General features: G+C 40.1%; 1 protein-coding gene across 3 annotated transcripts in view; it reads left to right on the top strand.

Annotated features, from left to right (window-relative positions):
- SLC7A11 (solute carrier family 7 member 11) overlaps positions 1–26,450 on the top strand; it is a 104,062-nt gene extending 77,612 nt beyond the window's left edge. For 2 of the 3 annotated variants that reach the window (XM_049709268.1, XM_012531358.3), the window contains 6 exons: positions 827–950; positions 2,832–2,935; positions 3,674–3,770; positions 5,339–5,488; positions 6,726–6,903; positions 18,902–26,450. In XM_049709268.1, the coding sequence (XP_049565225.1) occupies positions 827–950; positions 2,832–2,935; positions 3,674–3,770; positions 5,339–5,488; positions 6,726–6,903; positions 18,902–18,969 (721 nt within the window). In that variant the 3' untranslated portion in view covers positions 18,970–26,450. The remainder of the gene's footprint in view (positions 1–826; positions 951–2,831; positions 2,936–3,673; positions 3,771–5,338; positions 5,489–6,725; positions 6,904–18,901) is intronic. The other variant, XM_049709269.1, reaches the window with a different exon arrangement.
- The last annotated feature ends 424 nt before the right edge of the window (positions 26,451–26,874 follow it).

Below are 26,874 nucleotides of genomic sequence, written 5' to 3'. Positions count from 1 at the left end.
CTGCTTCCTGATGCCGCGTAGTGTCAGCACCGTCCGGTCCTATGTACTTCACAGCATGTCACCTCTAACTTCATGGGATTATGTGTGCTGTTGCTTTAATAGATACTCATGATCTTGAGCTCCCTTTGAACTCACAGCAGGGCAGTGCAAAGGCGTTATTGGGAACACTTCTGGGCTTTTTGTGTTATGTACAAAATTATTATTACTGTCATTTAGAAAGGTAGATATATGTTGCTGGCATGCTTCCAAAAGTGTACACGTATTTGATGGCAAGGGGAATTACTGAAGGGGAAGACACTGAATACGAAAGATCTTTTGGGAAACTGGTATTAGAAAGGTGTCAAGGCAAGTGAATCAGGATTTGAAAGGCATTTATATAGGACAGTGGATCTCAAAGCGTGGTCCCCTGGCCAGCAGCCTCAGAATTACCCAGGAACTGGCAAAAGATGCAAATCCGCCTGAATCAGAAACTCCTGAGCTGGGCTCAGCAATCAGTCTCTGTTTTAACAAGCCTTCCGGGTGACACGTGCTCAAGTGTGTGAAACCCTGCCGTAGGATTTATGGAGCACAAGGATCGGACAGACCCACATGTTCTGGGGTAGAGCAGTAGACAAGACAAATGTAGTACCTCCCCTTATGGACTTTATTAAATTACAAAGGAATATGTGGTACTTCACCCTGATGAAATGTTTAGACATACCCAACAGAGCCTGTAGTTAGCCATATACCATTTTGTTCTTTGTTTGAATGAGCCTGTTATCTTCTTTGCTTGCAGAAAAATGACTAACAAAAGATGACTGATCAGTGATTCCTTTGTGCATTTCAGAACCATCCCCCTTGCGATATGTATATCCATGGCCGTCGTCACCATTGGCTACGTGCTAACAAATGTGGCCTACTTTACGACCATTAGTGCCGAGGAGCTGTTGCTTTCAGAGGCCGTGGCAGTGGTAAGTCTAAGTTGGGAAAATGCCAGTTTGAATTTAGGTTAATGAAATGATGCAATTTTATAGTAGTTCCCTCCAGCAGAAAGTGTTTTGAAATCCAGTAATTCTTTTTTAACTGAATGATAATGAATATTTTAAAAATTTAGAACATACCTTAGCATAGTCCATTTAACTGATACAGCTACACTCGTATATGATTTCTCTGTACTGTTAATTTCATGTAAAACATTTCCACATATGCCTGCTTGAAAACATATTTCCACACATACATGTTGAATAGAAGTCATTATTCTTCCAACATGTCTTTAAAGACAGGTGGGCAGTTACTGAGTTTAAATGAATGCATTTTGGGGTATGCAAATGGCAATTGATTCTGTACTCCTCCCTGTTTAGACGCTTTTCAAATGCTAACTTAAAATCTTTTTCCCAAAGTACCACTTTAGAATTTCCAAATGGACCGCATAACATTTTTTTCCTAGTATATATATATCATTTTGAATGCAAGTTCTAGGATATTATTAATTTGAGGAAATGCTGAGTTATTCAAAGTTAAACAGATGTCATTGCTATAGTACTTCTCAGAATATTAGAGAAGCTAATGTGCATTTTAACTCCCTGAGATGCGGATACTCATAATTTTACAGCATTTTCCAAAATTTATTTGACTTCAGGGGCATCTTTTGCTTTCAAAGGTCATGTTATGGGACTGCTATTCTGTGACACAGACTTTTTGGTATAAAAACTTAGCTAGTAAGAGGGCACTCATTCATGACCTTATAACAATGAAGGGTGAAAAAAAAAAAGAACTTCCCATCACTAGATGTCAGTTCCTTTTAAAATAGTCACTATTAGGTCATATCAGAAACATCCACAGGGAACAAATTATCTCATTTCATGTGAACCTATGTACGAGTTCACTGTATTAAAAAAGACTCTGTCCACTGCGGTAACTTCTACCAGACAACCAAATGCACAGAGCTTCCTGATGTCAGGTCGTCATCTCATCTTACTAGACAAAGGGCAGCGCTTAAGTCTTTGAGCGTAATGTGGTCCATTAATTACGTAGCACCGGCTGTATCAAGGACAAGTAAAGAATCCCACTTTTTTTTTTTTTGGAAAATACATCCTTCATGAAAATTTGCAATGTTGCACATGCCATGCAACAAAAGGAAAGGTCAGAAGTTTTGTTTAACTTTTATATTTTCTGTAGCTTGATTTCCTTGGACTTGTGTTGGTGTTCTAGCCTTTTAATAGGAAACTACAGAAGGAATTGGCAGATAACTGAGAGGGCGGGATGGACTTCATAAACAGAGATTCAGCTGATGTGATTATTCTGGGCAAAAGATTTTCAGAACTGTTCATATCCATAATATACATGATTAAGTCCTCAATTATTTTTTGCCACGCTTTTAAGTCATAACAGTGGGATTGGTATATGAAACAGGTATCTGCAACACTTCTCAGTGTACCTTTGTACTTCGCTATAAAAATGTGGCTTTCCAGATGAGAGAGAAGGTATTCTACAGAAGGATTTCTGTCTCTAAAAGGAGAACTTCTGTACTGAGTTTTTTTAATTTACCAGAGTCAGAGACAATAGATATCATAGTTGATAAAGATTTGATCAATGGATCATCGCTCTTTGGCAGTAGAGGGAAGGTGCTTGTTTAGACTATTGGCCATAATTCTGCAACAAGCAGGGACATGGTACCTGCCTTTGATTATTATTCTAAGAGGTTAGTCTGACCCTAACCCAAAACAAGGATTATAAAACACACACAGATCACCAGGTAAACAGAAAGTCATAGAGCGAGTTTGGCCTAAATTGTTTCATTTTATTCCACTTTCTGCCAGAGCATTAATTTGCTTCCTTCTGTCTTTCACTAGACTTTTTCTGAGCGGCTCCTGGGAAATTTCTCAGTAGCAGTTCCAATCTTTGTTGCCCTCTCCTGCTTTGGTTCCATGAATGGTGGTGTGTTTGCTGTCTCCAGGTGAGTGAGTTCAAGCATTTCTAGAAATGCATTTCTGTGTCTGAGATGGGATGTGATGAGGATAAGTTTAAAAAGAAAAGAAATAGTGCCTCTAAACCTGCTGTTTTTAAAGGGAAACGCAAGATTGAAATCTTTCTCCAAGTATCAACAGCGTGTTCTATTCTGTCCATTAGAGGGCACTGTTTGCCTACTCATAGCCTACTCTGAAGCCCGGGATGAAGGGGTTTTTTGTTGTTGTTTTAACGTTATGTCTACAGAGTTTAACAACAACATTTTATTTCTGGCAATAAAATCTTTTGTTTCTCTAAAGGTGACAAGCAAAAAAGTAAAGTAAGAGACACCAGACATCACCATACCACCATCTGTATCCCTTTTGTTTGATGCAGAAGTCCCTTTTGTTTTAATTTGATGAAAACCCAATCAGATAAATGTGAATGGTGTGTGTGTGTGTGTGTGTGTGTGTGTGTGTGTGTGTGTTGAGTTGGACTGGATTGATAACACACGAGCAGTATTAGAAATCTAGAACTAAATTCACCACCAGCTATTTATATGTGGGGTGAGTTATGCTGAGTCAGATGTTGCTACCGTTTCTCCTCAAAGGAACGTAACATTTTGGCAGATTTTATAAAATTCGAAGTAATCACCTAAGAAATGGTATGAAGAAGATGCAAGTTTTCTCTTCAATTTCTGGATTTTTTTCCCTTGGAGATGATTAATTATACATTTTTCTCCTGTCAGGTTATTCTATGTTGCATCTCGGGAGGGTCACCTTCCGGAAATTCTCTCCATGATTCACATCCGCAAGCACACTCCTCTGCCAGCTGTTATTGTTTTGGTAATGCATAGTAACATGTGTCTCTAGATGTAACCTCAAAGAACAGCTTAGCAAAGAGGATTCCAAACTTCACTTCAGCTCGTGCTTTCTGTTCTCATTCATTGCTAAAATGGCTCTATGTGTATCCTGGTGGATTTGCAGAGGCAGAATATTTTCCATCGCTTCCCTTCATCCAGTATATCTGATGCATATTTGATGCTTTGGAGCAATAACACGTCACTTCTTTTTCATCTTTGTAGAAATCTGTGAGATCAAAGGGAAATGATTGCCTGGGCTCCTGTCACCGACAGAGAGCCTCGCAGAAAAGGAGGTCGAGGAATAAGTCCCAATTCTACTTATTGAAAGTGGAGCTAAAAGCTACAGTCCCAAAACGCCCAGATATCTCGAGGCCCCTTATCATGAAATGCATACAAAGTTATAGAAAAAGTGGACAGAATCCTAGACAGTGCAGGGATTCTGTGCTTGAAAGTGAGAATTTTGAGAGCAACCCTAAATGGGAGAAATAAAAGCACCAAAACTTACATTTGAGCTGTACGATTCTTTATGCAGAGGAAAGTATTTGTGAAACACGGGATATGAAAGACTGTGTAAGGTGTAGGAGTCCTCAGATCCCCATTGGCAATGTTATATTCCTTTTTACCTACTATTTTTTCCCAATAACGTTTCCAAAACCCAAAAACATTTCCCAGAAATGTTTCCCAGTAACATTTGTTCCCAATCTCCTGCTGTCAGGCGCACCACAGAATGCACTGAACACTTTTGTACCCCCATCTCCACCCCCCATGGGTTTCATTTGTTTCAAAATGTTTCCTTGAAATTTCTTTGTAAAGGCCGGTGGGCGGGTGGGGTACTCTGTGGATTCTGGAAATGTACTTCACTTGTGGGAACAGAATGTATTATTTTGTGGGAACAGGATATATTATTGGTGAAGAGGGCTTTCATTTTAAGCCTGCGTTATCAGTCATGCTGTCCTTGGTCTGTGCAGCTGTAGAGACTTGCTATGCTGAACTCTGCGCTCCATTCTTTTCTGCGGTCTTGAGGGTCACATGTGGCAAGCACCCAGGGAGAGGAAGTGTGGAGGAGGGAAAGGTCAAAGTTTTGCACTCAGGAGAGGACACAGTCTCTAGAGGTGGCTGTCTTTCCTGTGTACGCATAGCCAGGGGCTCATCAGACACCATTTGCAGAGCTTTCTGCAAATGTGTGTATTGGATGCGCTTTTGACTTTTATCGTTAGTTATTTACCGACCATCTCAGTCTCTGGGTCTTTAAATTTTGAGTCATCGAGTGTCCTGTGTTTTGCTCTTTGAAAGCACGTGCTCTTAACTCAAATGAAAAACAGCTAAAAATAATGCATCCATGTGTATGTGTAAAGAGAGAGTAGAAAAGCTGGATGTATAGCTAGGAGGTTAGTTGACTATAGGTGTTAAGCGCAATGGTCGTTTATCCGTAGAAAGAATCGTTTGGAAAAGATAATAATAACGTGCAGTGATGATATTGCTTGTTATCACGTGTGTTCTCTTTTAACTCACTGTGCATTTTTTTCTCTCCCTCCCCCACCCCCCCCCCAGCACCCTTTGACAATGGTAATGCTCTTCTCTGGGGACCTCTACAGTCTTTTGAATTTCCTCAGTTTTGCCAGATGGCTTTTTATTGGGCTGGCGGTTGCCGGGCTGATTTATCTTCGATACAAACGCCCAGATATGCATCGTCCTTTCAAGGTAACCTCCGCAATCTTGATGGGTTTACATAAATCTTCCTCCTAATGTCTGGTCCTCCCTTTGTCATAAGTTGATGATGAAGAGCTTGGGCAGGGGGGCAGAATCCTCTGGAATAAAATGTTTAACCCTTGCAGGTCATGCCTTCATACGGGATTTATTTTACTTTGGAAAAATAGTTCATCGGCTTGTTTGTGATGTACCGAACTTTGTAGGTCACATGGTTGAAAAGTGGGGATATTAAACAATGTTTGCTATATTGATTTTTCATGAATGTGTCTAATGACCTGATATGTTCAAAATATGGACTGCTTCTTTTTTTTTATGCTGAATAGTTGTGGACAACCATACTCAGAGTGAGGCCGATATGTATGAAATCGTCACTAATTCAAACTTTAAAAAGGATGCTGCTTTACAAAAAGGCATTTTAAGAGTTCTTAAATGTTATGACTTGTTTGATTGCCCCTTTTCTGCATTGTACACTCCAGAAGGAGTAGAAATGTGAAATACATAGGGAAAGTGAAGATGTGAGAATATACCACTTAATAGAATGTCCATTTACCATAGCTAAGTGTTTCCTTTTGGGAGGGCTGGCGCATATGCCTCTAGCCTTGAAAGTTCATGGACTGATTTGTCTTTACTATGTATTTGCTTTTAAGAAATAACACCGATCATGTTGTCCGTCATGTCGTCAGAATTTGTTTCTAATTTTATTCATTGCCTAATGCCGGCAACATCTATATTAGTGGTTGAATAGGAGTTGGCCTGTTTTATCCCTGTCAGTTCTTATTGTGAATCTCCAACAGAAAATCGATATGCACTGAAAGGCTTTAACATGTAACAAGCAGCCCGTGCTCCTGGCTCTCCATGAAAGTGGATTCTAATCATAATTATCAGAGAACCAATCTTTTACAATCAAAAACGTAACTCGTAAAACATAGTGCTTAACTAGTAAAATAGTTCAAACAGAACATCTCTAATGAAACGCACTTCTTTATCCTTAGATGTTGTTCTACCCAAAGTTTTTTTTTTTTTTTTTTAATTTAGAGGAGTGTGTTTAATATAGTCTCTGTGCCCCACGCAAGAGATTTCGGTACGAAGGTGTGGTAGGATGGTGCCTGTCACTTGGTCACGTGATCAAGGTGTAGCACCTGATCACATGACTGACGTGCTCATCTTGAATCCACCTTCTGTCCCTTGAACCACCCTTGAAGTGATTTTCTTCTGTGCTGTGTTCCAGGTGCCGCTGTTCATCCCGGCTTTGTTTTCCTTCACGTGTCTCTTCATGGTCGCCCTTTCCCTTTATTCAGACCCATTTAGTACAGGGATTGGCTTCATCATCACTCTGACCGGGGTCCCTGCCTACTATCTCTTTATTATATGGGACAAGAAACCCAGGTGGTTTAGAAGAATGTCAGGTAAGACTTTTAAGCAGTTTCGGGACCTTTTGAGAGACCGTGTTGTAGAAAACCCATCTATGTGTACCTATATAACATGCATGCATTAAAGTGTGAAAATGTAAGTGGGGAAATTGCTAGTTTGAATACATTACCGTATTCTAATGAGAACGGGTAGAAGAAAAGGCAGGAAGGATGTTGAGGGTAGAGCCGCTGAATCCTTTCAGGATATTGAGTTCCAGTTGCTTTAATCACTTCTTAGGAGAACAAATTTTTAGATAGAATTTTATCAGCAGTTCTGTAAACGACCTAATTGTTCTTCCGAATCCCTTACTAACTTAATTGTTTCTGTCCTGGGTTGAACGTAGTTTATTGATTCTGTATGATAACATACTACTTAATGAGTGATATGAGATTTGGTGGGGGGTTAGGTAGAGCCTGCAAAGGGCTTAAATATCATTATTATAACACCACCCTATTGGTGAATCATGGAGGGTCATAAGAACAGCAAGAATGCTCATGAGGGGCCTTCCCCGGTGGTCCAGTGGTTAAGACTCCGCATTCCGGGCTTCCCTGGTGGCGCAGTGGTTGAGAGTCCGCCTGCCGATGCAGGGGACACGGGTTCGTGCCCCGATCCGGGAGGAATCCACATGCCGCGGAGCGGCTGGGCCCGTGAGCCATGGCCGCTGAGCCTGCGCGTCCAGAGTCTGTGCTCCGCAGCGGGAGAGGCCGCAACGGTGAGAGGCCCGCGTACCGCAAAAAAAAAAAAAAAAAAAAAAAATCAGTAGGTAGGAAGGGTGCTTAGGAACAGCCTCTGTCAAAAGCCTCATCCTCTGTCAGGGGCTCTGCCAGTGAAGCTGTTTTCCTCACATCATCGTCTCATTCAATCCTCCCCAAGATCCACGTGTGAACTGGTTGATTTCTATACCCAGATGGGAAAACCAGGGTGCAGGGAGATGGAGAATTTAAGTGTATAGATTTTAAACCATTGAGCTGGGATTTGAACCCACGTATGCTGGACTTCAAATTCATGCTCTTTTTGGATTGGGTACCTGTGGGAAGAGAGAGAGGGAGAACTTTATCCAGAGGAGCAGATAGGTTCTTGCTGGTGAGGTTGGTGAGTTTAAAAATCCACTTTTTTTCTTTTCATTCATTTTAATTTACTTACTTTGCCATCATTAATTTTTTAAAGCCCAGTAAAATGTTCAGGGAGATTTCTGGTAAAATTATTAATAAATAATGTCAGTGTTACTAAAATAAAAAACAAACAACTCTGTGTACATATTGCATCTCTAGTGTGCTGCACAAACTCATTTAGAAGCTGGTCATTTAAAATAGACTTCTGCATCGCTTCTCGGCCTTTTGGCTAAGATCAAGTGTAAAATAGACTTCTAGCTAGTACTCTATTAGCTTTTAATGGGTGTTTGATATCTTTAGACCTTATACTATTATTTATACCTGCATTTTGTTTCCTAGCTGGCAACATTATTCCCAGAGGAAGTGTTACTATAAAAGTTGGTTCTTCAAGGTTTACACAGGCACACAGATTGCCTAGCAGGGTATTTAATCTCTGTGTCTTGTTAGATCACACTGGTTTTCGGTAGAGTATTTTTAGTTACGTTTTATCTGTTGTAGGCAATACATAGAGAGCCTTTGCTGAAAAACAAATCCAAGTCTTGTTAAACAGTATTTACCATTAGGATTGCTCGTTACCAATGTTCAGGGTAGATTAGTACTCACCACTGGGGGGGGGGGTCTGTGTCCATCTCAGATCCTGGCTAGAGACAATTAAAACCCCTGAATGCATGGAAAACCATGAGAATTTAGGAAGAAAGAGTGGGTAGCCCTAGAGTTGGACTACAGTGTGAGAGACCATGATGAAAGAACAAATTCCTGTTCTTGCGCACTTAGTAGGCATTTTGTCCTTCCTGTTTGCAGTCAGCCAACTCTAAAAATGCTTTCCTTCTGCTAACATGTGCCTATTTTCTTCCATTTCTTTGCCGGTACGTATCAACTACTGGTTTTCATGCCTGCTCCTTCTTTGATGTTTTTCCATGCTCATGTAGTTGTGAAGTTTTCTGTCTCCAATGGCGTTTTGCACATCTCCAAGGACTCTAAATGTAGTGTTAGCCATTCGTGAAAGTAGCAGCAAGTCGCAGCCCCACGATGGTTATTCGGTTCTCAACAACGCCATTGAGTCTTACCAGGGAGCGTGGCAATTCTGCCTTGACACTGCGATCATTGTAACCCTTTATCTTTATAGCTGCCTTTTGAGTGAGTTTGCGAAAAGCAACAATCCTCTGTAATTTTGTTTGATTTTCCACTTAGGCAGCATTCTTAAAGTAAAATAAAGAAAATTCATAATATTTATCGCGGCCGTAGCAAGTATTTTCCTAGCCTTTGGCCAAAACAAAACACTCACACACGGACACACAACACAGCAGAGTCCTGAGCCATCACCTCGCCTCTTCTCCCAATTGCCTCCTTGTTTTCAGGGAGAAACTCAGTGTAAACTTGGAGCCAGAGAGCCTCTGCTTGGAGCAGTGTGTAGAGTTAACACCAAATTGTTCTGCTGGGGAACATTCTTTAGCCTTGGTCTGATCACTTATTTTCACCCGAGTATACCTGAACAGATCCTCCCTGTGAAATGATAGTTTATCAAAATACATCTTACCAGGGGGGCATCCCTTAAAAAAACACAGGGTCACCGAACAGCGTTCAGAAAACGGAGACAGGGTGCTGAGTTGAGATAGCCAGAGAACGTTCAGAACCCGAGAAGCTGAGAGTTTCAGAGACTTGATGAATTTCTCTGGCCACAGGATGCCAGCATTGAACCACGCTTCATTTGATAGCATTCCTGGGATGAAAAGCAAATGTGCTCTTAAGGGAATACTCGGATGTGCAGAGAGCTTTTTTCCCCCATCTGTGACGGAGTGCTTAATTCATCTGGATCGATTTATTTATAGAAACACAAGCTTCTCACCCAGGGAAGAGGGGACAGATACCCCACCGACATACTCAAATTCATGGGGATGCTGGAGCCGGCAAACCCCAGCCAGGGCTCCCCGCAGCCGTTTTCCTCGGCCGCCTCTGTTTATCCGTCCAACCCCATCACAGCTGGGAGTGCGTGGGGTGACTGGAAGTTGGTCCCTCTGGCTCCGGGCGAGTTGGGGAGGACAGCTGTATTTAAACAAAATCTTTAGTTATAAAGAATCATACTGGGCAGCACCACAGAATGACTGTTGTCCATCGTGGACAGATTTTGCAAAACCAGAATTCTAAAAGCATGTTCTGCATACAGTGTGTTGCGATCAGTTTGTGTATGATGCTCCACTGGAAGCTGCCACAGGCATTTGACAGACTCTTCACGAAGACTGAGGTGCGATGTTTTACGTGAGTTAAGCTTGCCTGCATTTCTTACCAAACCATCTTCACTGTAAGGGTCAAATGGGGCCATGCATGTGAAAAGGTTTTGAAGGCTTTTCCAAAAAAAAAAAAAAAGAAAAACGTAGACACTGTGGTTATGATTTCTGGGGAAGCTTGGTTTTGTGCTAATGTTTCATAGGCTTATTCCGTTTTGGCTGTAGTTCCCACGCTTGTACCAGGTATGATTGGGTAAATCACATTTTGCAAGGGCAGTAGTTGTTTCAGTGGATTTCCAAAACAACTACTGAACATGGAAGACAAAGCTAAAAATATTTCCATTGCTATTTGGTCTTATAGCTTACATAAGTAAAAACACCAAATGCAGACTCAATGGCTCGACTTTATTTAAAGAAATATTGTCAGGGGGCTGATTATTCCCAAAGCCAGAGGCCCTACATGGGTAGGGATGTAGTTGGAGACCACATGCTCTGCAGCTTTTGGGGGCAAGCAGGAAGCTTCCTCAGAGGTTTACTTGGGTCCACGTAGCACCGCTCTGTGACCCCCATGGCTGTAGATGACCTGGTGGGAAAAGTTGGTAGGACTCCAAAAGCCACTCAGAGCCCAAATCAGTCACTCTGCTCAAACCTCCATCATGATGAAAATTATTTAAATCTCGAGATCCCAAGAGAGGGCATAAGAAAGCCACACGAGGGACCGTCCACAGGGCTGACTGAGCGTGGAGGTATTACTGGGTGTATAGAATGAGGAGAGAGGTTCTTTGGCCCCAAAAGTGCTACTGAATAGAAGATCCAAATGGAGCTTTCAGGAAGGAGAATGCCACACGAGCGAAGCAACAGGATCTCTTAAGTTGTTCTCCCTCTGTCTGGAACCCATGCAGTGTTGTGACATGGGTCAGTAAGATGTCTAAGAAAGCTGAGGGCTGCAGAATTACAGAGGCACACTTTTGGAAAAGGCTTTCATTTGGGGCATGGAGGAGTAGATGCTGCATTAAAAAAAAAAAAAAATCTCCGTAGACAACTGCATAAATAGTCACACACACGCGTGCGCACGCGCACACACTCAAGAACGGCCGTCGTTATGGAGACTAGTTCGAGTAGCGACTGCAGGACTTCTCCGGAGAGGAAGGGCTGCAGAGCATGTCACCTTAACCCCACCGCTTTGCATTTGACCATGGCAGAATTCTTGTTATTTAAAGCTATCAGTTAGTCCTAGCTCCATCTCTGCCCGCAAAAGCCACATCGCCCTTACTATTGACTGGTATCTAGTTTTCCACAGTCTATTTTTCTAGGATAATTCCATCATTTCCCTTTTCTGTAAACATGAACTTCAGTTGCTCTTGAGCACTCCCTTGTGCTCCATGTAGATCTCAATGTCAAGAGTGGGCTGGGACAGAATAGAATTCATTCGAGAAACGTTTACATAGAGTTTATCATTTGCAAGAATGACACTGGACCCTTTGTAGTGAATGTATATTATAAAAATCAGTGTGCTGAGGAAAACAACTTGGGAACACTGTTAGAAAATAAAGGATGAAAAAACGTGCCTTTTTTAGTGGCATTAAATATTGCTGGGAAGGGACTCTTACAGGTGACAAGTCATAAAAGAGGAGAAAGATGGCCTGTCTGGATGAGAGATGATGTGGCTCTGAAAACCATCAAGACAATAGGCACCAGGGGCTTCAGGACCAGTAACAGTTTGAAGAGGTTTTGTGGAGACCAATTACAGAGATAAGAGGTGGACAAGAGCTAATATCTCAGGAAAGTGGAGTCACAGGGTTCTAAGACTGTCGAGATAAAATGACTGTAGAAATCAGCTAGCCCAGTGACCCCTGCACTTTAGTGTCTATCAGAATCACAGATTTATGGGCCCTACCTTCAGTTTCTGATTCAGTAGGTCTAGGATGAGGCTTCAAAGTTGTATTTCTGATATCTCAGATGATTCTAATGTTGCTGGCCTGGGGATTATACTTTGAGAACCACTGATCTAGTCCAAGACCCTCATTCTTCTTTATTTATTAATTAATTTTTAAATTAAGAAAAAAACGGACCTATAACATCGTGTAAGTTTAAGGTGTAGGAAGTGTTGATTTTGATATATTTATATATTGCATTAGATAAAACACAGTAGCATTAGCTAGCACCTTTACAATGTCTTTATCATGGTAAACATCTTTTATCATTTGTTGTTCTTGAGAACAGTTAAGTTATAGTCTCTTGACAACTTTTATAATACAGTATTGTTGACTATAATCTCCAGAACTTATATATTTACTAGTTGTACGTCTGTACCCTTAAACAACATCTCTTTAATTTCCCCACCCTCCAGCCCATGGTAAGCACTCTCTGCTTTCACAAGTTCAGTTTTTTTAGATTCCACATATAAGTGATATCATACAGTATTATCTTTATCTGTCTAACTTATGTCACTTAGCATATGTCTTACAAGTCCACCCATGTTGTTGCAAATGCAGAATTTCCTTTTTTCTCATGGCTGAATAATATTCCAGTTGTGATATATATACCACATCTTCTTTATCCATTCATCTGTTGATGGACACTTAAGTTATTTCCTTATCTTGGCTACTGTGAATAATGCTGCAGTGAACATGGGTGTACAGACATCCCTTTGAGATACTGATTTGAATTCCTTTGAGTACATACCCAGGAGCGGAATTGCTGGATCATACCTACCATAGTTCAATTTTCAATTTTTTGAGGAACCGCCATACTGTTTTGCACACTGGCTATACTGATTTACATTCCCGTTAACAGTGTATAAGGGTTCCTTTTCCTCTACATCCTCACCATTTGTTATCTCTTGTCTTTTTGATAAAAGCCATCCTTTTGCTAAGGTGAAGGTGATATTGTGATTTTGATTTTCATTTCCATGATGATTAGTGATGTTGAACACCTTTGCATAATACCTCTTGGCCATTTGTATACCTTCTTTGGAAAACTATCTATTCAGGTCCTTTGCCAATTTTTAAATTGGATTATTTTCTTTTTTGCTATCGAGTTGTGAGTTCTTTTTATATTTTGGAGAGTAGTCCCTTATCAGATGTATAGTTTGCAAATGTTTTCTCCCATTCTGTAGGTTGTCTTTTCATTTTATTGATTGTTACCTTTGCTATGCAGAAGCTCCTTAGTTTAATGCAATTACACTTATTTATTTTAGTTTCTGTTGCCTGTGCTTCTGGTGGCTTATCCAAGAAATCATTGCCTAGACCAATATCAAGGATCTTTTCCCCTATGTTTTCTTCTAGGAGTTTTATAGTTTCAGATCTTGCATTTAAATCTTTGATCCGTTTCAAGTTAATTTTTGTGATTGGCATGAGGCAGGGGTTCAGTTTCATTCTTTTGCATATGGATATCTAGTTGTCCCAAATACCATTTATGGAGGAAACTGTCCTTTCTCTATGGTGTGTTCTTGGCACCCTTGTCAAAAATTAGTTGACCATATATGTGGGAGTTTACCTCTGTGCTCTCCATTCTGTTCCACTGATCTGTATGCCTGTTTTTATGATAATACCATACTGGGTTTTTTTTTAAGATTTATTTATTTATTTTTGGCTGCATTGGGTCTTAGTTGCGGCACGCAGTCTCTTCATTGTTGTGCACAGGCTTCTCTCTAGTTGTGGCGTACAGGTTTTCTCTTCTCTAGTTGTGGCACGCAGACTCCAGAGCGTATGGGCTCTGTAGTTTGCAGCACTCGGGCTCTCTCCTTGAGGCGCACGAGCTCAGTAGTTGGGGGTGTGTGGGCTTAGTTGCCCCACTGCATGTGGGATCTTAGTTCCCTGACCAGAGATCGAACCCATGTCCCCTGCATCGTAAGGTGGATTCTTTACCACTGGACCACCAGGGAAGTCCCCATAATGTTTTGATTGCTATAACTTTATAATATAGCTTGAAATCAGGTATTACAGTACCTCCAGCTCTGTCCTTCTCTCTTAGGATTACTTTGTGGCTCTAAATAAATTTTAGAATAGTTTGTTTCTATTTCTGTGAAAAATGTCAGTGGAATTGTGATCAGGATTGCATTGAATCTGTAGATCACTTTGGGTCATATGAACATTTTCACAATATTACTTCTTTCAGTCTAGGAACATGGGGTACCTTTCCATTTGTTTGTGTCTTCTTCAGTTTCTTTCCTTAAAGTCTTATAGCTTTTAGTATACAGGTCTTTCACCTCCTTGGTTAAATTTATTCCTAGGTATTTTAATTTGTTTGATGCTATTGTCAATGAGATTGCTTTCTAATTTCTTTTTCAGATAATTCATTGTTAATATATAGTAATACAACTGATTTCTGTGTGTCAATTTTGTATCCTGCAATTTTACTGAATTTATTTATTATTTCTAACAGTTTTTTAGGGGTCTTTGGGATTTTCTATATAAGATCATGTCATCTGTGAACAGAGATCATTTTACTTCTTCCTTTTTTTTTTCTTTTTTTTGCGGTACGCGGGCCTCTCACTGCTGTGGCCTCTCCCGTTGCGGAGCACAGGCTCCGGACGCGCAGGCTCAGCGGCCACGGCTCACGGGCCCAGCCGCTCCGCGGCATGTGGGATCTTCCCAGACCGGGGCGCGAACCCGTGTCCCCTGCATCGGCAGGCAGACTCTCAACCACTGTGCCACCAGGGAAGCCCTTCCTTTTTGATATGGATACATTTTATTTATCTTTCTGCCTAATTGCTCTGGCTTAGTACTATGTTGAATGCATCCTTGCGTTCCAGAGATAAAACCCACTTGATCATGGTGAGTGATCCTCTTAATGTGTTGTTGAATTTGGGTGGCTAAAATTTTGTTGAGAATTTTTGCATCTGTATTCATCAGGGCTATTGGTCAGTAATATTCTTTTCTTATAGTGTCTTTGTCTGGACTTAGTATCAGGGTAATGCTGGCCTCATAAAATGAGTTTGGAAGTGTTCCCTCTTCTTCATACTTTCATATCTTTTCATGCTACTGATTAGCATATTTTGGTTTCAGCTTAAAGAACTCCTTTTAGCGCTTCTTGCAGGGCAGTTCTAACGACTACAAATTCCTTTAGCTGTTGTCGACCTGGGAAAGTCTTTCTCTCTCCTTCATTTCTACATGACAGTTTCTCTGGGTGAAGTATTCTTGGTGGTAGTTTTTTTCCTCTGAGCGTTTTGAATATATCATCCCATTCTCTCCTGGTCTGTAAGATTTCTGCTGAGACGTTTGCCGATGGCCTTATCAAGGTTCCCTCATATGTGATGATTCTTTTAGGTCTTGCTGCTTTCAAGATTCCCTTTTTGTCTGATTTTTGAGAGCTTGGCTATAATGGGTCTCAGTGAAGACCTCTTTGGGTTGAATCGGTTTGGAGATCTTTGAGCTTCTTGTACCTTGATGGCTGTATCTCTCCCCAGATTTGAAAGTTTTCGGCCATTATATTTTTAAATAAGTTTTATGTCTCTTTCTCCTTCTCTTCTCCTTCTGGGACTCCCATAATATGGATAATTTTTCTTTTGATCATGTTCCACAGTTCATGCAGGCTTTCTTCTTTTTTATTCTAATTTCTTTATTCTCCTCTGAGTGGAAAATATCAAGAGGTCTGTCTTGAAGCTCCAGGATTCTTTCTTGTGCCTGATTGAGCCTACTCGTCAAAGCTATTACATTTTTCATTTCATTCATTGTATTCTTCTCCAAATTTTCTGATTTTTTTTAAACGGGTCCTATTTCTTTGTTGAATTTCTCATTTTGTTCATATACTATTCCAGAGTTCATTGAACTGTCTGTGTTCTCTCACATATCACTCAGCTTCCTTCAAATCATTATGTTGAATTCTTTCTCAGATCAGTCACAGATCTTTATTTCCTTCGGGGCAGTTAATGGAGGGGTATTGCATTCCTTTGGTGATGTCATGTTTCCTTTGCTTTTTCATGTTTCTGATGGCTTTGTGTTGATATCTGTGCATTTGAGAATGATGTCACCTCTTCCAGTCTTTTCAGACTGGCTTCAGGAGGGAAAGACTTTCACCTGGAGGTGGCTGTTAGAGCACCTGCTGACTGGGATGCAGTGTCTTTGGTTCCCGAGAAGGCACAGCGATGTAGTCTCTATGCCACTCCACTGGTTGAGGCTGAAATTGGCCAGACTGTAGGGTTCTTATATGGCTAAGGCTGCAGAGGACCTATAGGTGGCAGGTAGGGCTATTGGTATCTTCAGAGGCTAAGGCTGCTGACATCTTCCTGCGCTCCTCTACCTTTTTGCTCTTGGAAGGAGCCTCTGAGGACACCCCTCCTGGTGCCTGGTCTGATGTGCTGACACCCAGAGTTCTCAGAGCAGCATTGGAACTGAGGTCCGGGGATCAGGCGCACATGGAACTACCACAGTGCCAGGGTCCTGGAGCACAGCCACACTGTGTCTAGGGCATGGACATGTGCAGATATCCTGTGGAACTGGTACTGGGGTCTCAAGGGCTCACTACTGTGACTTGTGCTGGTGAAAGGGAATATGGCAGTGACGGGGGCCCTGGGATGACAAGGTGCAGTGGTAGCTTGGGCAGAAAAGGCAGAGTGCAGTAGTAGCCCAGCCTGGGAATGGCAGGTCAAAGTCTGACCTCTGCCCCCACCCCTCCCACCGCCCGCTGGGAGCGCTCACAGGATAGCAATAGTACGACTCCGGTAGTTGTTAAAGCTGTGTGTTGGGACTCAGGGAACTGGGCACAGGGTAGTGGCAGCAAGCCCTTGGCAATGACAGTTCAGAGCCGCCACCTGGGATGGGGGGTGAAGTTCAGGGCAGTGGTAGCCTGGTCCCAGCCTCCGTGGGTCAGAGTCCTGACCTGAAATCTGAGGGGCGGGGCTCAGGGCAGTGGTAGCACCGCTGGCAAAGATGGCTCAAGAGCCTCCATCTGGGATGGAGGCGGAGCTCAGGGTAGAGGCAGCCCAGTCCCAGCAATGGAGGGTCTCAGCCTTGACCAGACCTGCCATGGGGGTGCGACGCAGGATAGTGGCTTTGCCCTTAGCAATGATGAGTCAGAGCCAGGACCTGGGACCTGGGAGGCAGTAAGAACTCATCTCAGCAATGACACTTCAAAGTCTTGACCTGGGCTGGGGCAGGGGGGTGAGGCACAGGGCAACAGCCAATTCGGGCAGCCAAAGCGTGACTTGGGACCCAGGAGGCACGGCTCAGGTCAGGGAGAGTGCCTTGGTAATGGTGGAGCAAGGCCCCAACCTGGGGCTGGGGTGGGCAAAGAGCCATGGCAGCTCTGGTGTCCTCTGTGGAGAGGTGCTGTGGTACCCGACGTGTGAGAGGCGGGCACAGCAACAGCTGGGACCCCTGAGGGCAGGTCTCACCTCAGCAACACCTCCAGCCTCTGGGAGCAGATCCAGAAGAGGGGGGTACTACAGGCTGCTCCACCAGCTAGGGTCAGCGTCACTGAAGACCGAGAGACTCTTGTACCCAAAGCTGCAGACATCCACAGTGGCGAGGCCGGCTGTGGTCCTTCTGCTCTCCTTCTCCCCATGCGGTGGCCTTCCTGGGAGGATTCCTCCTGGTGCCCAGCAGCTCCCGACGGGGGGATGGGGTGATGGGGACAAAATGCTTCCTTTGCTTTTGTCCGTGGCCATCCTTGATTTTTGAGTGCTGCCAGGCGTTTTGCTGCTGCTTCTTTGTTGTCTAGAGCTTTCCCTGAGCTGTTTTCTTCCATCTGTAACTGCTTACTGTTCTTGGTTTTCTTTTCTGTTTGCTTGTTTTGGGGGGTGGGGGACCTCCCGGCCCTCCGTCTTGCTGACATCACTCCCAAGTCCCCCCCATTCTATAGAGGAGGCAAATGAGGCCCTAGGAGATAAAATGTTTTGCTCAATAATACACTGCAAGTTTGAGACTGGAAATTATATTCTGATTCTTCTGATTTTGCTGAGGAGTTGGATGTACTCTCATAGGTGCAAAAACAACAAACCAATTTAGACTCGATATGAAGTATATTTTTGAACATTTATTTATATCTTGGTCCTATTGTCTCAAAATATTTTCAGCCTCCTGGTTCGGGAATAAACGTCCTTATTTGAACGCAAAATACTAATGTATTTTTTTTAAATAAATTTTATTTTTTTATTTTTATTTTCGGCTGCATTGAGTCTTCGTTGTTGCATGCAGGCTTTCTCTAGTTGTGGCGAGCGGGGGCTGCTCTTCGTTGCGGTGCGCGGGCTTCTCATTGCTGTGGCTTCTCTTGTTGCAGAGCGCGGGCTCTAGGCACGCAGGCTTTAGTAGTTGCAGTACGTGGGCTCAGTAGCTGTGGCTCGTGGGCTCTAGAGGGCAGGCTCAGTAGTTGTGGCGCACAGGCTTAGTTGCTTCGCAGCATGTGGGATCTTCTCGGACCAGGGCTCGAACACGTGTCCCCTGCATTGGCAGGCGGATTCTTAACCACTGCACCACCAGGGAAGCCCCGGTATTAATGTATTCTTGCTGAGAAGCCATCATGGGAAGTTACAGAGGTGACTAATAAATTAATTGAGCATGATAGGATTCTAATGAAATACATAATTCTTGAAAGTGCTCTATGAGATAGGCGGTTGTGAGTTTTCAATATTCAATCCCCAATAATTTGCATTTTGCTGTTTTTATGCATTTCTGATTTCTGTGCATTTTAAATTTCTCTTCTTTATTTCTTTGTAGACATCACAACCAGAACATTACAAATAATACTGGAAGTTGTACCAGAAGAAGATTGTCATAAATTATAAATCAATTTATGTTTCTACCCAAACAATTTTGTTTCTGCCCAAAGGGCTGAAACAAAAAATGGATCTTCTAAGAAATTTAGTTATTACTCCATGTGGTTATAGAACGCTGATATGCAATTATACCATAAGTTCACATGATCATTGAGTCCCTGATACCTACCTATTGAGGTTAGGAAAAACGACTACAGAATGGAAATTACTTTAGTGGTCTTTCTCTATAACATATCTTATGGCTAAGAACCTTCAGACTGAAAACTGAGATGTTTTCTTTAATATGGGTTTTGTAAAAACAATTTTTATATACTATAGATAACTGTACTGTGAAAATTGTTTTCTACTCTTCTGGGGAAAACAAAAAAGTGTATGTCATCATTATGGACAGAGGAAAGAAAGAAATTTATTTTACATTGGCATTGCATTGCTTCCCACAGATATCAACTTAGATATCATACATGTTTTAATGGATTATACCCAGAGCATTTTGAAAAAGAAAAAAAGCTTAGGGGTATGCCTAATTGTGACGAATACATTAAAGAAGAGTTTCTAGGGGCTATTGTTTATGAGGCAAATCCAGGAATTATGTTTAAGTAAAAAAAATGCTTGAGAATTTATTATGTTAGGATTTTTTTCACTCATTATCAGGAAGCTCCGTAGTTACGTGCCATTTGTTTTCATGGCGGCCTAATTGATCAGGAAAGGATGTAACGCCTGTCTTAGAGCAAAACAAAAGTCAGTTTGGTATTAAATCCTCTTAAGCATGATCATGTGTTTCACTAATAATTTACTCTTTGATAAATACATCTAAATATGTGCATTTTTAAATCTTCAAGTTACAATATCAACAGGAGACGGAAATCACCAAGAAAGAAAATGCCCAAAATACTATGCCCAACTCTATAGTTCTACATACATTGTTAGTGTTTCTGAACATTTTTTAAAAATCTCATAGCTGTTTTTACATGGTGATGAATTTTGACAGTTTTACGTTTTCTTTATACATTTTATATTGTTAAAATATCTCTTTGGACAAAACTGTCCAGATCAATTAGGAAAAGACATATATTTACATAAAAATTAAGGAAGAACTGTCACTGCTAAATAAGATTTACAACTGATGTTTCTAAGAATGTTTCCATTTCTCTCTCTAGGCTTTATCAGTAATTTCCAGACAAAGTAAAAGAGATAACTGATAAATTCACTGAAAGAAACTGTACATGAAATGTATATATTCAGACAGATATTTACTATGCTGGGTTTAGAAAATACTGTGGAATTTTCAAATAAGAATAATATAATGATGAAATTTGTTAACCATTATTTACTTAAGCCTCAGAGTAAATAGTCATGGCCAGAATTTTTTCATTCTGTAATTTTTGTCCATTTGAAAAGAAGAATTTTTGGAAGAATTACACTGATTCAAATCATTAAGAGCAGATATATAGAGTTCATAGACAGTTGATCAAAGTAGAAATGATGATAATTTGAGGCAATTTCAATTAATTAATTTTCAATTCGTTAATTTCAATTTCAAAATTTAATTCAGTTAATTAAATTTCATTCAATTAAATTTCAATTTAATATCTATCTGAGATTGAAATTTTGTCAGCCAAACGTAGTGTTTGGGTCTTTAAGTGAATTTATAAAAATTCCTTCCTTTTTCTCTTACCATGGATTTTCAGAATTTGATCTGTAGTCTGTACAGCTTATATCCATTTGTCTACATCTGTCCCCACTAAATTGTTGCTATCGGTGGAAACAGATTTCCTTTATATTCTTGTTTACAGTCTAGGCCCATGTAATCTAAACCAGCAAACTCTCCTGGAATTGTTTTTTTCCCCTAATGAAAAAAAAAATGGTAAAGTCTTATGGAGAAGTTTGTATAGTTACTGATTAATTCCTGAGGTAATGTGCTTATATCAAAAGTGGGAGATAGGTCTCCTGATTTTAGTTATTTTAGTTTTAGTTCTAATTTTAAATATGTCATTATACAAGCTAACTAGATTACATATTCATTATTATTTTCATCATTTTAAAAAATGATTTTTGCATTGTTAAATTGCTAATGCCATTGTAATACCATTTTAACCTGATAGAAAGTCAGTCAGTAATTTTTTTTTTTTTTTTTTTGCGGTACGTGGGCCTCTCACTGTTGCGGCCTCTCCCGTTGCGGAGCACAGGCTCCGGACGCGCAGGCTCAGCGGCCGTGGCTCACGGGCCCAGCCGCTCCACGGCATGTGGGATCTTCCCGGACCGGGGCGCGAACCCGTGTCCCCTGCGTCGGCAGGCAGACTCTCAACCACTGCGCCACCAGGGAAGCCCAGTAATTTTTTTTTAAAGCGATGAGGATTAAGTTGTATTTCTACTTATCCTTAGGATACATCATGACAAGATACAGGGCTTCTGTAATCATCCATTCAATAGTCGTACCATTTATTTGGAATGGTATTATGTCAAGCAGATTCTAGTTTGAAAACTCTCTTACACACTTTTATATGTATATATTTTTATGCTAAGTAATTTTTTCTCATATATTTAGGAAAATTTTTTCTCATATATATTTTTCTCATATATCGAACTGTTAGATGTGATACATTTGTACCAGTGTGCATATTCAAATGTTTAAATACATTTTATCAGTTTATTGTAACACAAAAAAGTAAAAGTAGCCAATATAGTTTACGACGGCTAATATACTATTTTCAAATGTTCCGCTCTTTTGGTACATAGATTCTCAAGTATTTAAATATGAATTTAGTAGATCTAGTAAAGACCTCCAAAGCTAAAACAATTTGCTAGGAGAAATGGAGTGATTCTCCTTAATAATTATGAATACTTCAGTAAACGTTTTTGACCCCTTTTAAAAAATATTAGACTAGTTTTCTGAGATTTTTCTAAGATTGAATGAAGAAAACTGACTATTATAACTGGTGTCTTGGTCAGCTAGGAGTAGACCCTCTTCTTATCTTTCTTTAGGAGATTAAAGATTTGCCCTAGAAAAGATGGCTGACTCCAGCGCCAAACATAAACGTTAGATGTGTGTATGCACACGTTTGCATACGTGCTTATACCGTATCTCCCCTGCCTCTGCTGGCACAAAAATAGGACAGATTATTAAATTACATTTCCAATTCACGGCAGTTTCTCTAACACTAAGATATGCAAGTTGAAACAAGTTTCTACATTGTTTTATGTGTCTGGTACAGTTGTTTCCCCAGTTGCTGTTTGATATATCATCAGATGGTTAACATGAGTATAATTACATAACTCAATAGAATTCTATGTTGAACTGAATCAGTCTTCAGGAAACTTATTATCTCTATTGGAGATGAATGTAATGCTAACTGAGAAAGGGAGCATCTTTGACCTATAGCTGATTTCTTATAATTGAGGAGTGGGTTATGAAAAGATGGAAAACTAAAGGTCAGAGTAGCAGGAAATGAAAGGTAGTATGTGATTGGAGGGAACGATATTTTGATCTAACTTATTATGCAATATAATCAGAGAAATATTAAAAATTAACTGTCTGCTGTACACAGGGACTTTGATTATGCCCTTGTGAATCCCCTAAAAGCTAATGAAATGTAAGCTTCAGTGCCCCTTACTTAGACATGCCCTTTCCTAGGTCCTGTACCTAATTTTTCATTAGGAATTTTGTATTACGTTTCTTGAAGGTTAGCAAAATTATATATACTTCTGGCCCTAAAAAAATCTGCATCTGTCCCTGTGAGAAAGGTCAAAGTACTCCCATTACTTTATCTATTAGAAATAAGCATGGGGTATTTGTAGGATATATTTTTAAGTAGTAAAGTTGTGAGTTAATTGAAATATCTCTATATAACTAAGTGGCTTTCTCATAGTACATATTATATGTGGTATATAAGGAGAGAGTTTCACTTTGGACATATTTTATGTGTCAACTCTGAATGATAGAAGAACAATTAATGGGATTTTAATTGTATCTCTTTTTCTTAGTTTGGAAAGAACTAGAGAGAGATTTGAAATTTGAATGCAGAGGAGTCAAGAAATTTGATTGTAGTTAAATAAAACCTTGTTTCATTTACCCTACGTGATACGCTGTATGTTGGTGCTGATAATGTTTACAGAGCTACATTCGTAACCATTCAAAGTCAGGAATTAAAGCATGGCGTGTGTGACTGACAAGAAGCTCATGGTGGATATAAATTAGAGTAGATAGAGTCATCTTAGCAGCTTCTGTTTACATTATTTATATATATAGGTAAAAGAATTATTACCTATAAATGTATTTTAGGTTAATTTTCCCATAAACAGTATTTTTAATTTATCTCAATATATATAATACCTAAAAGTGTAACCTCTAGGTATTATTAGTACTGTACTTAAAAAGATATTTTAATAGCCAGTTTTGGGAGTTAATCCTTCTTTTTGTCGCATTTTTCAAATCAGTTGGAGTCTCAAAATAAATGCTTGGTCTATTTTTAGGTCTGATAACAAATTCACAGAGGCATACATCATGGTCTCACAGAAAGTTCACCAGTTTTCCATACGTTGTGAGATAATTGCCCTTCCCTACAATCTCGTCAGGATAATAACTTGATCTTTCTGAACCGGTTCTCTGTTTCCTTCGAGTTAATCACATGGTTCCCTGTATGTTTTATTTTTTTGACATGATATTTTCAAGATAGGAGTGAGTCTTCATTTTATACAATTACTTGATATTCTTAGCCTGAAACTACCACTCCGGTTATGCCCTTGTGTGTGTCCCTGCCCCCTTCTCTCTGTTACCGTTGCTTTAAAATGTCAGTGGAAGATGGTTACAGTCTCCAGACAGTTATCTGTTACACGTGTGCATTTTGGCTACTTGGATCAAGGGTACCTTTATAGTATCAATAAGTGCCTTAACAGTTTTATAGATAATCTCTCAAGAAACTGTGGAGCATTTAGGTGTCTAGCAGCCGTACAGATGGACGCACTGTTTTGAAAGTGAGCATACTTTTTTCCCTCAACATGTACACTACTGATTTTATTTTTAAAAGTATGACTTTCAAATGAATTAATTTCTTGGTTAGAAGACTTGCCTCCCGAATCCTTATTACCTCTTGTGGAAGCTTCTAAAGGCCATGTTGAAAACTGGAGAGGAAAAAAAAAAAAAAAAAAGACATGCACAGTTATCTCTTTTGCAGCAGTGACTGTATTTTGAGTACTTTGTGCAGCAGGGTATTTTGTACAGCGTCTTGTGGGAAGACAGATTAGGCCTTTGGTTGTTACAGCTGTATAACCGGTTGGGTTGTGATTGGCCTGACTGAACTGAGGATTGTGAAGTTAGAGCCCACTTATTCCTACTGATTAATATTCTTCTGCGCACGCTCTGAAGTACATTCATAGCGCACCAGGAGGCGATGCAATGTGGTTCCCTGGTTTGAGGTTTGAGCTGTCTTATTTTAAAGCATGTCTGAATTCTTTTTTTCCCTAGCATTTCTCCTTCATTCCAAATTTCCACTTACTGACTAATGGAATATAAAGTAAAAATACTTTGGAGAAGTAAAACACAGATTATTTCAAATGAGCGTACGCTTATAACAGAATAGAAATGATCTACGTTAAACTACTGTGTATGCTAATTACTTCAGACACTACCACGGGGCACTTTTAAATTGCTCTGGAAGCAAAAACAGTACATATAACTATGGTTAGCACACAAGACCCCTGCAAAGATTTTAAGTAGTCTGGGATTCTTTTTTTTTTTTTTTTTCTTTTTTTTAAGTCTGGGATTATTTTGATCCTCTTTTTGGAGAAATTTTTTCCTTTTGGTTTTTCCTTGTGAATGTTGTTACTACTGCTTTAAATCTAGAACTTAACTGTTGATACTTAGTATCTTGAAAACAGGGTTCATCTTTTGACAGTATCCATCTGTGTTCAGAGAGTGGCATATCACCTTACTCTTGCTTACTGTGGACACAGACATTTGCCTCAAATTTCTGTCTTTTTGTAGATGGATTGCAGCACAATAGTAATGAATTTTCAGGGGTACCTTTCAGCATTTGGGGAACTTTGCGAACATAAGCATCAGATGTGTTTTAAAAAAAAAACAAACAAAAATTGCTTATTACCATGTAATGCAGTGTCTTCTCTTGACGCCAAACTGGTGAACAAACGTGTATTGATAGAATTGTTTCACTGATGCTAAATGTTGACTACCTGCAGTTTTATAATAAGTGCAAGTCACAGAGAGGCAAGACAAATGGCTCCTTGTACTGAATGCTTCGAGAACTTAATTTGTCCTAATTTTCTGACAAAGATTTGACTCTGGGTTTCAGAGAGCTTTGTTTTTACTTATCCGAGAGCAGATTAGATGGTAGTGATGTACTGGTAGACATGGTTTTCAGTTATTGACTCAGAATTCATCTCAGGATGAATCTTTCACGTTGTTTTATTGTCTGTGTATCTGTATTGACTTTATTAACATGGGTTTAGCGAGCTCTGTGCTAAAGTTTGACCTGGTAGCAATAATTTCTTTTTCAACTATCAAGGGGCAGAAAAATCCATATGTATTGTAATGTTCATTAACATATCACTAGGTACTATATATGAATGTATTTCAGTGCTTTTCACAGTCTATGGTAAGCTTCAATAACATGTGCCAATGCAATCAATTTAACCCCTGAAGGGCTGTTCTGGCAGCTGTCTCTTTGATCTGTGCTTAGATTGTCATTTATAGACCAGCTATATCCATTAACTTGGATCTGGAATGGGTTCCTCATGACCTTGGACCATTCATTGTGAGTAGGGGCGGGTGCGTTTGCGGGGCTGCTCTAAAATACAGGAACAAGAAGTTCAGCTGAGGGAGAGGGAGGCCTGACATCCTACACGGTCCTCATCTGTGGTGGGGTCTCTTCATCTTAGCATCGTGATAATCCAACTCAGTAAATGGGATTGTGCTATTTTATACAAATTTTGCACAATATCTTCTATTGATAAATTCTTAAAGAGCAACATTTCTTTTCTGTATCTACATTCCAACCATCTTAGAAGTACTAAGGTAATTAACTATGAAAATATAAATGGTGCAAAGGGACTTTCATCTGTGGACTGTGCTGTTTCTTAGGGTTCTGTGGCACTGATGCCTATACCAGCATGTGATATGTGACATAAAATGGGTTTTTCTACAGCTTAATGATTTCCCTCCAGGGAGGGTTCTGGTACAGCCGTCACACTGCCAGATGGTGTTTACGGGCTATTTGTGTAAGTGGTAAGATGCTATGAAATAAGTGTGATTTCATCTGATGGAAACTCTGCACGTGTTTTTGTATGGAATAGATTTTGGTGCAATATGACGTCACTCAATGTTGCATTGAATTTAATTTCAGTTGTATTTATGTATATGTATACCTGTCATGCTTCTAGTTGCTTCAACCTTTGTATATATATTTTTGTACATATTTTTAGTAGAAAACATTTGACATGGAAGTTAAATAAACATTTGATAGTTTACCTAATAAAAACCATGTTGTGTTTTTGGTTGTTTTTTGTTTGTTTTGTGTTCTTTTTTTTAGCAGTGTCCATTCCATTAAATTGAAGGCTTTGGTTTTAATGATTGGATTCATCTGTCACTCATTATGTGAATTTGTTGGAGTATCCCACTTCACAACGATTTCCTGTACTAAAAACTGAAAGTGGTGGTGGATTTAGCAAACACTGTAGACATTCTTCTTCCTCATGGCGTACATCCATCTGTCCTCTGCTCTGAAATATCTAGCAACTTCTCTTTTCTTTTTTCACCTGTCCTAATTCGGTCTTCTTATTTCCCACCTCTTAACAAAAGTCTCGTTTCTTGTCTCTCTATAATTCAGCCTTCACATGTTTCCCCAGAATGTTCTTTCTGAAACACAAATATAGTAAAAACCCTCTATGGGGACTTCCCTGGTG

Source organism: Orcinus orca, chromosome 4 (genome assembly GCF_937001465.1).
Source record: "Orcinus orca chromosome 4, mOrcOrc1.1, whole genome shotgun sequence".
In the NCBI taxonomy this organism is placed as follows: Eukaryota; Metazoa; Chordata; class Mammalia; order Artiodactyla; family Delphinidae; genus Orcinus; species Orcinus orca.
The sequence above is the reverse complement of the archived record's forward strand: the minus strand, read 5'-3'. Positions and strand labels throughout refer to the sequence as shown.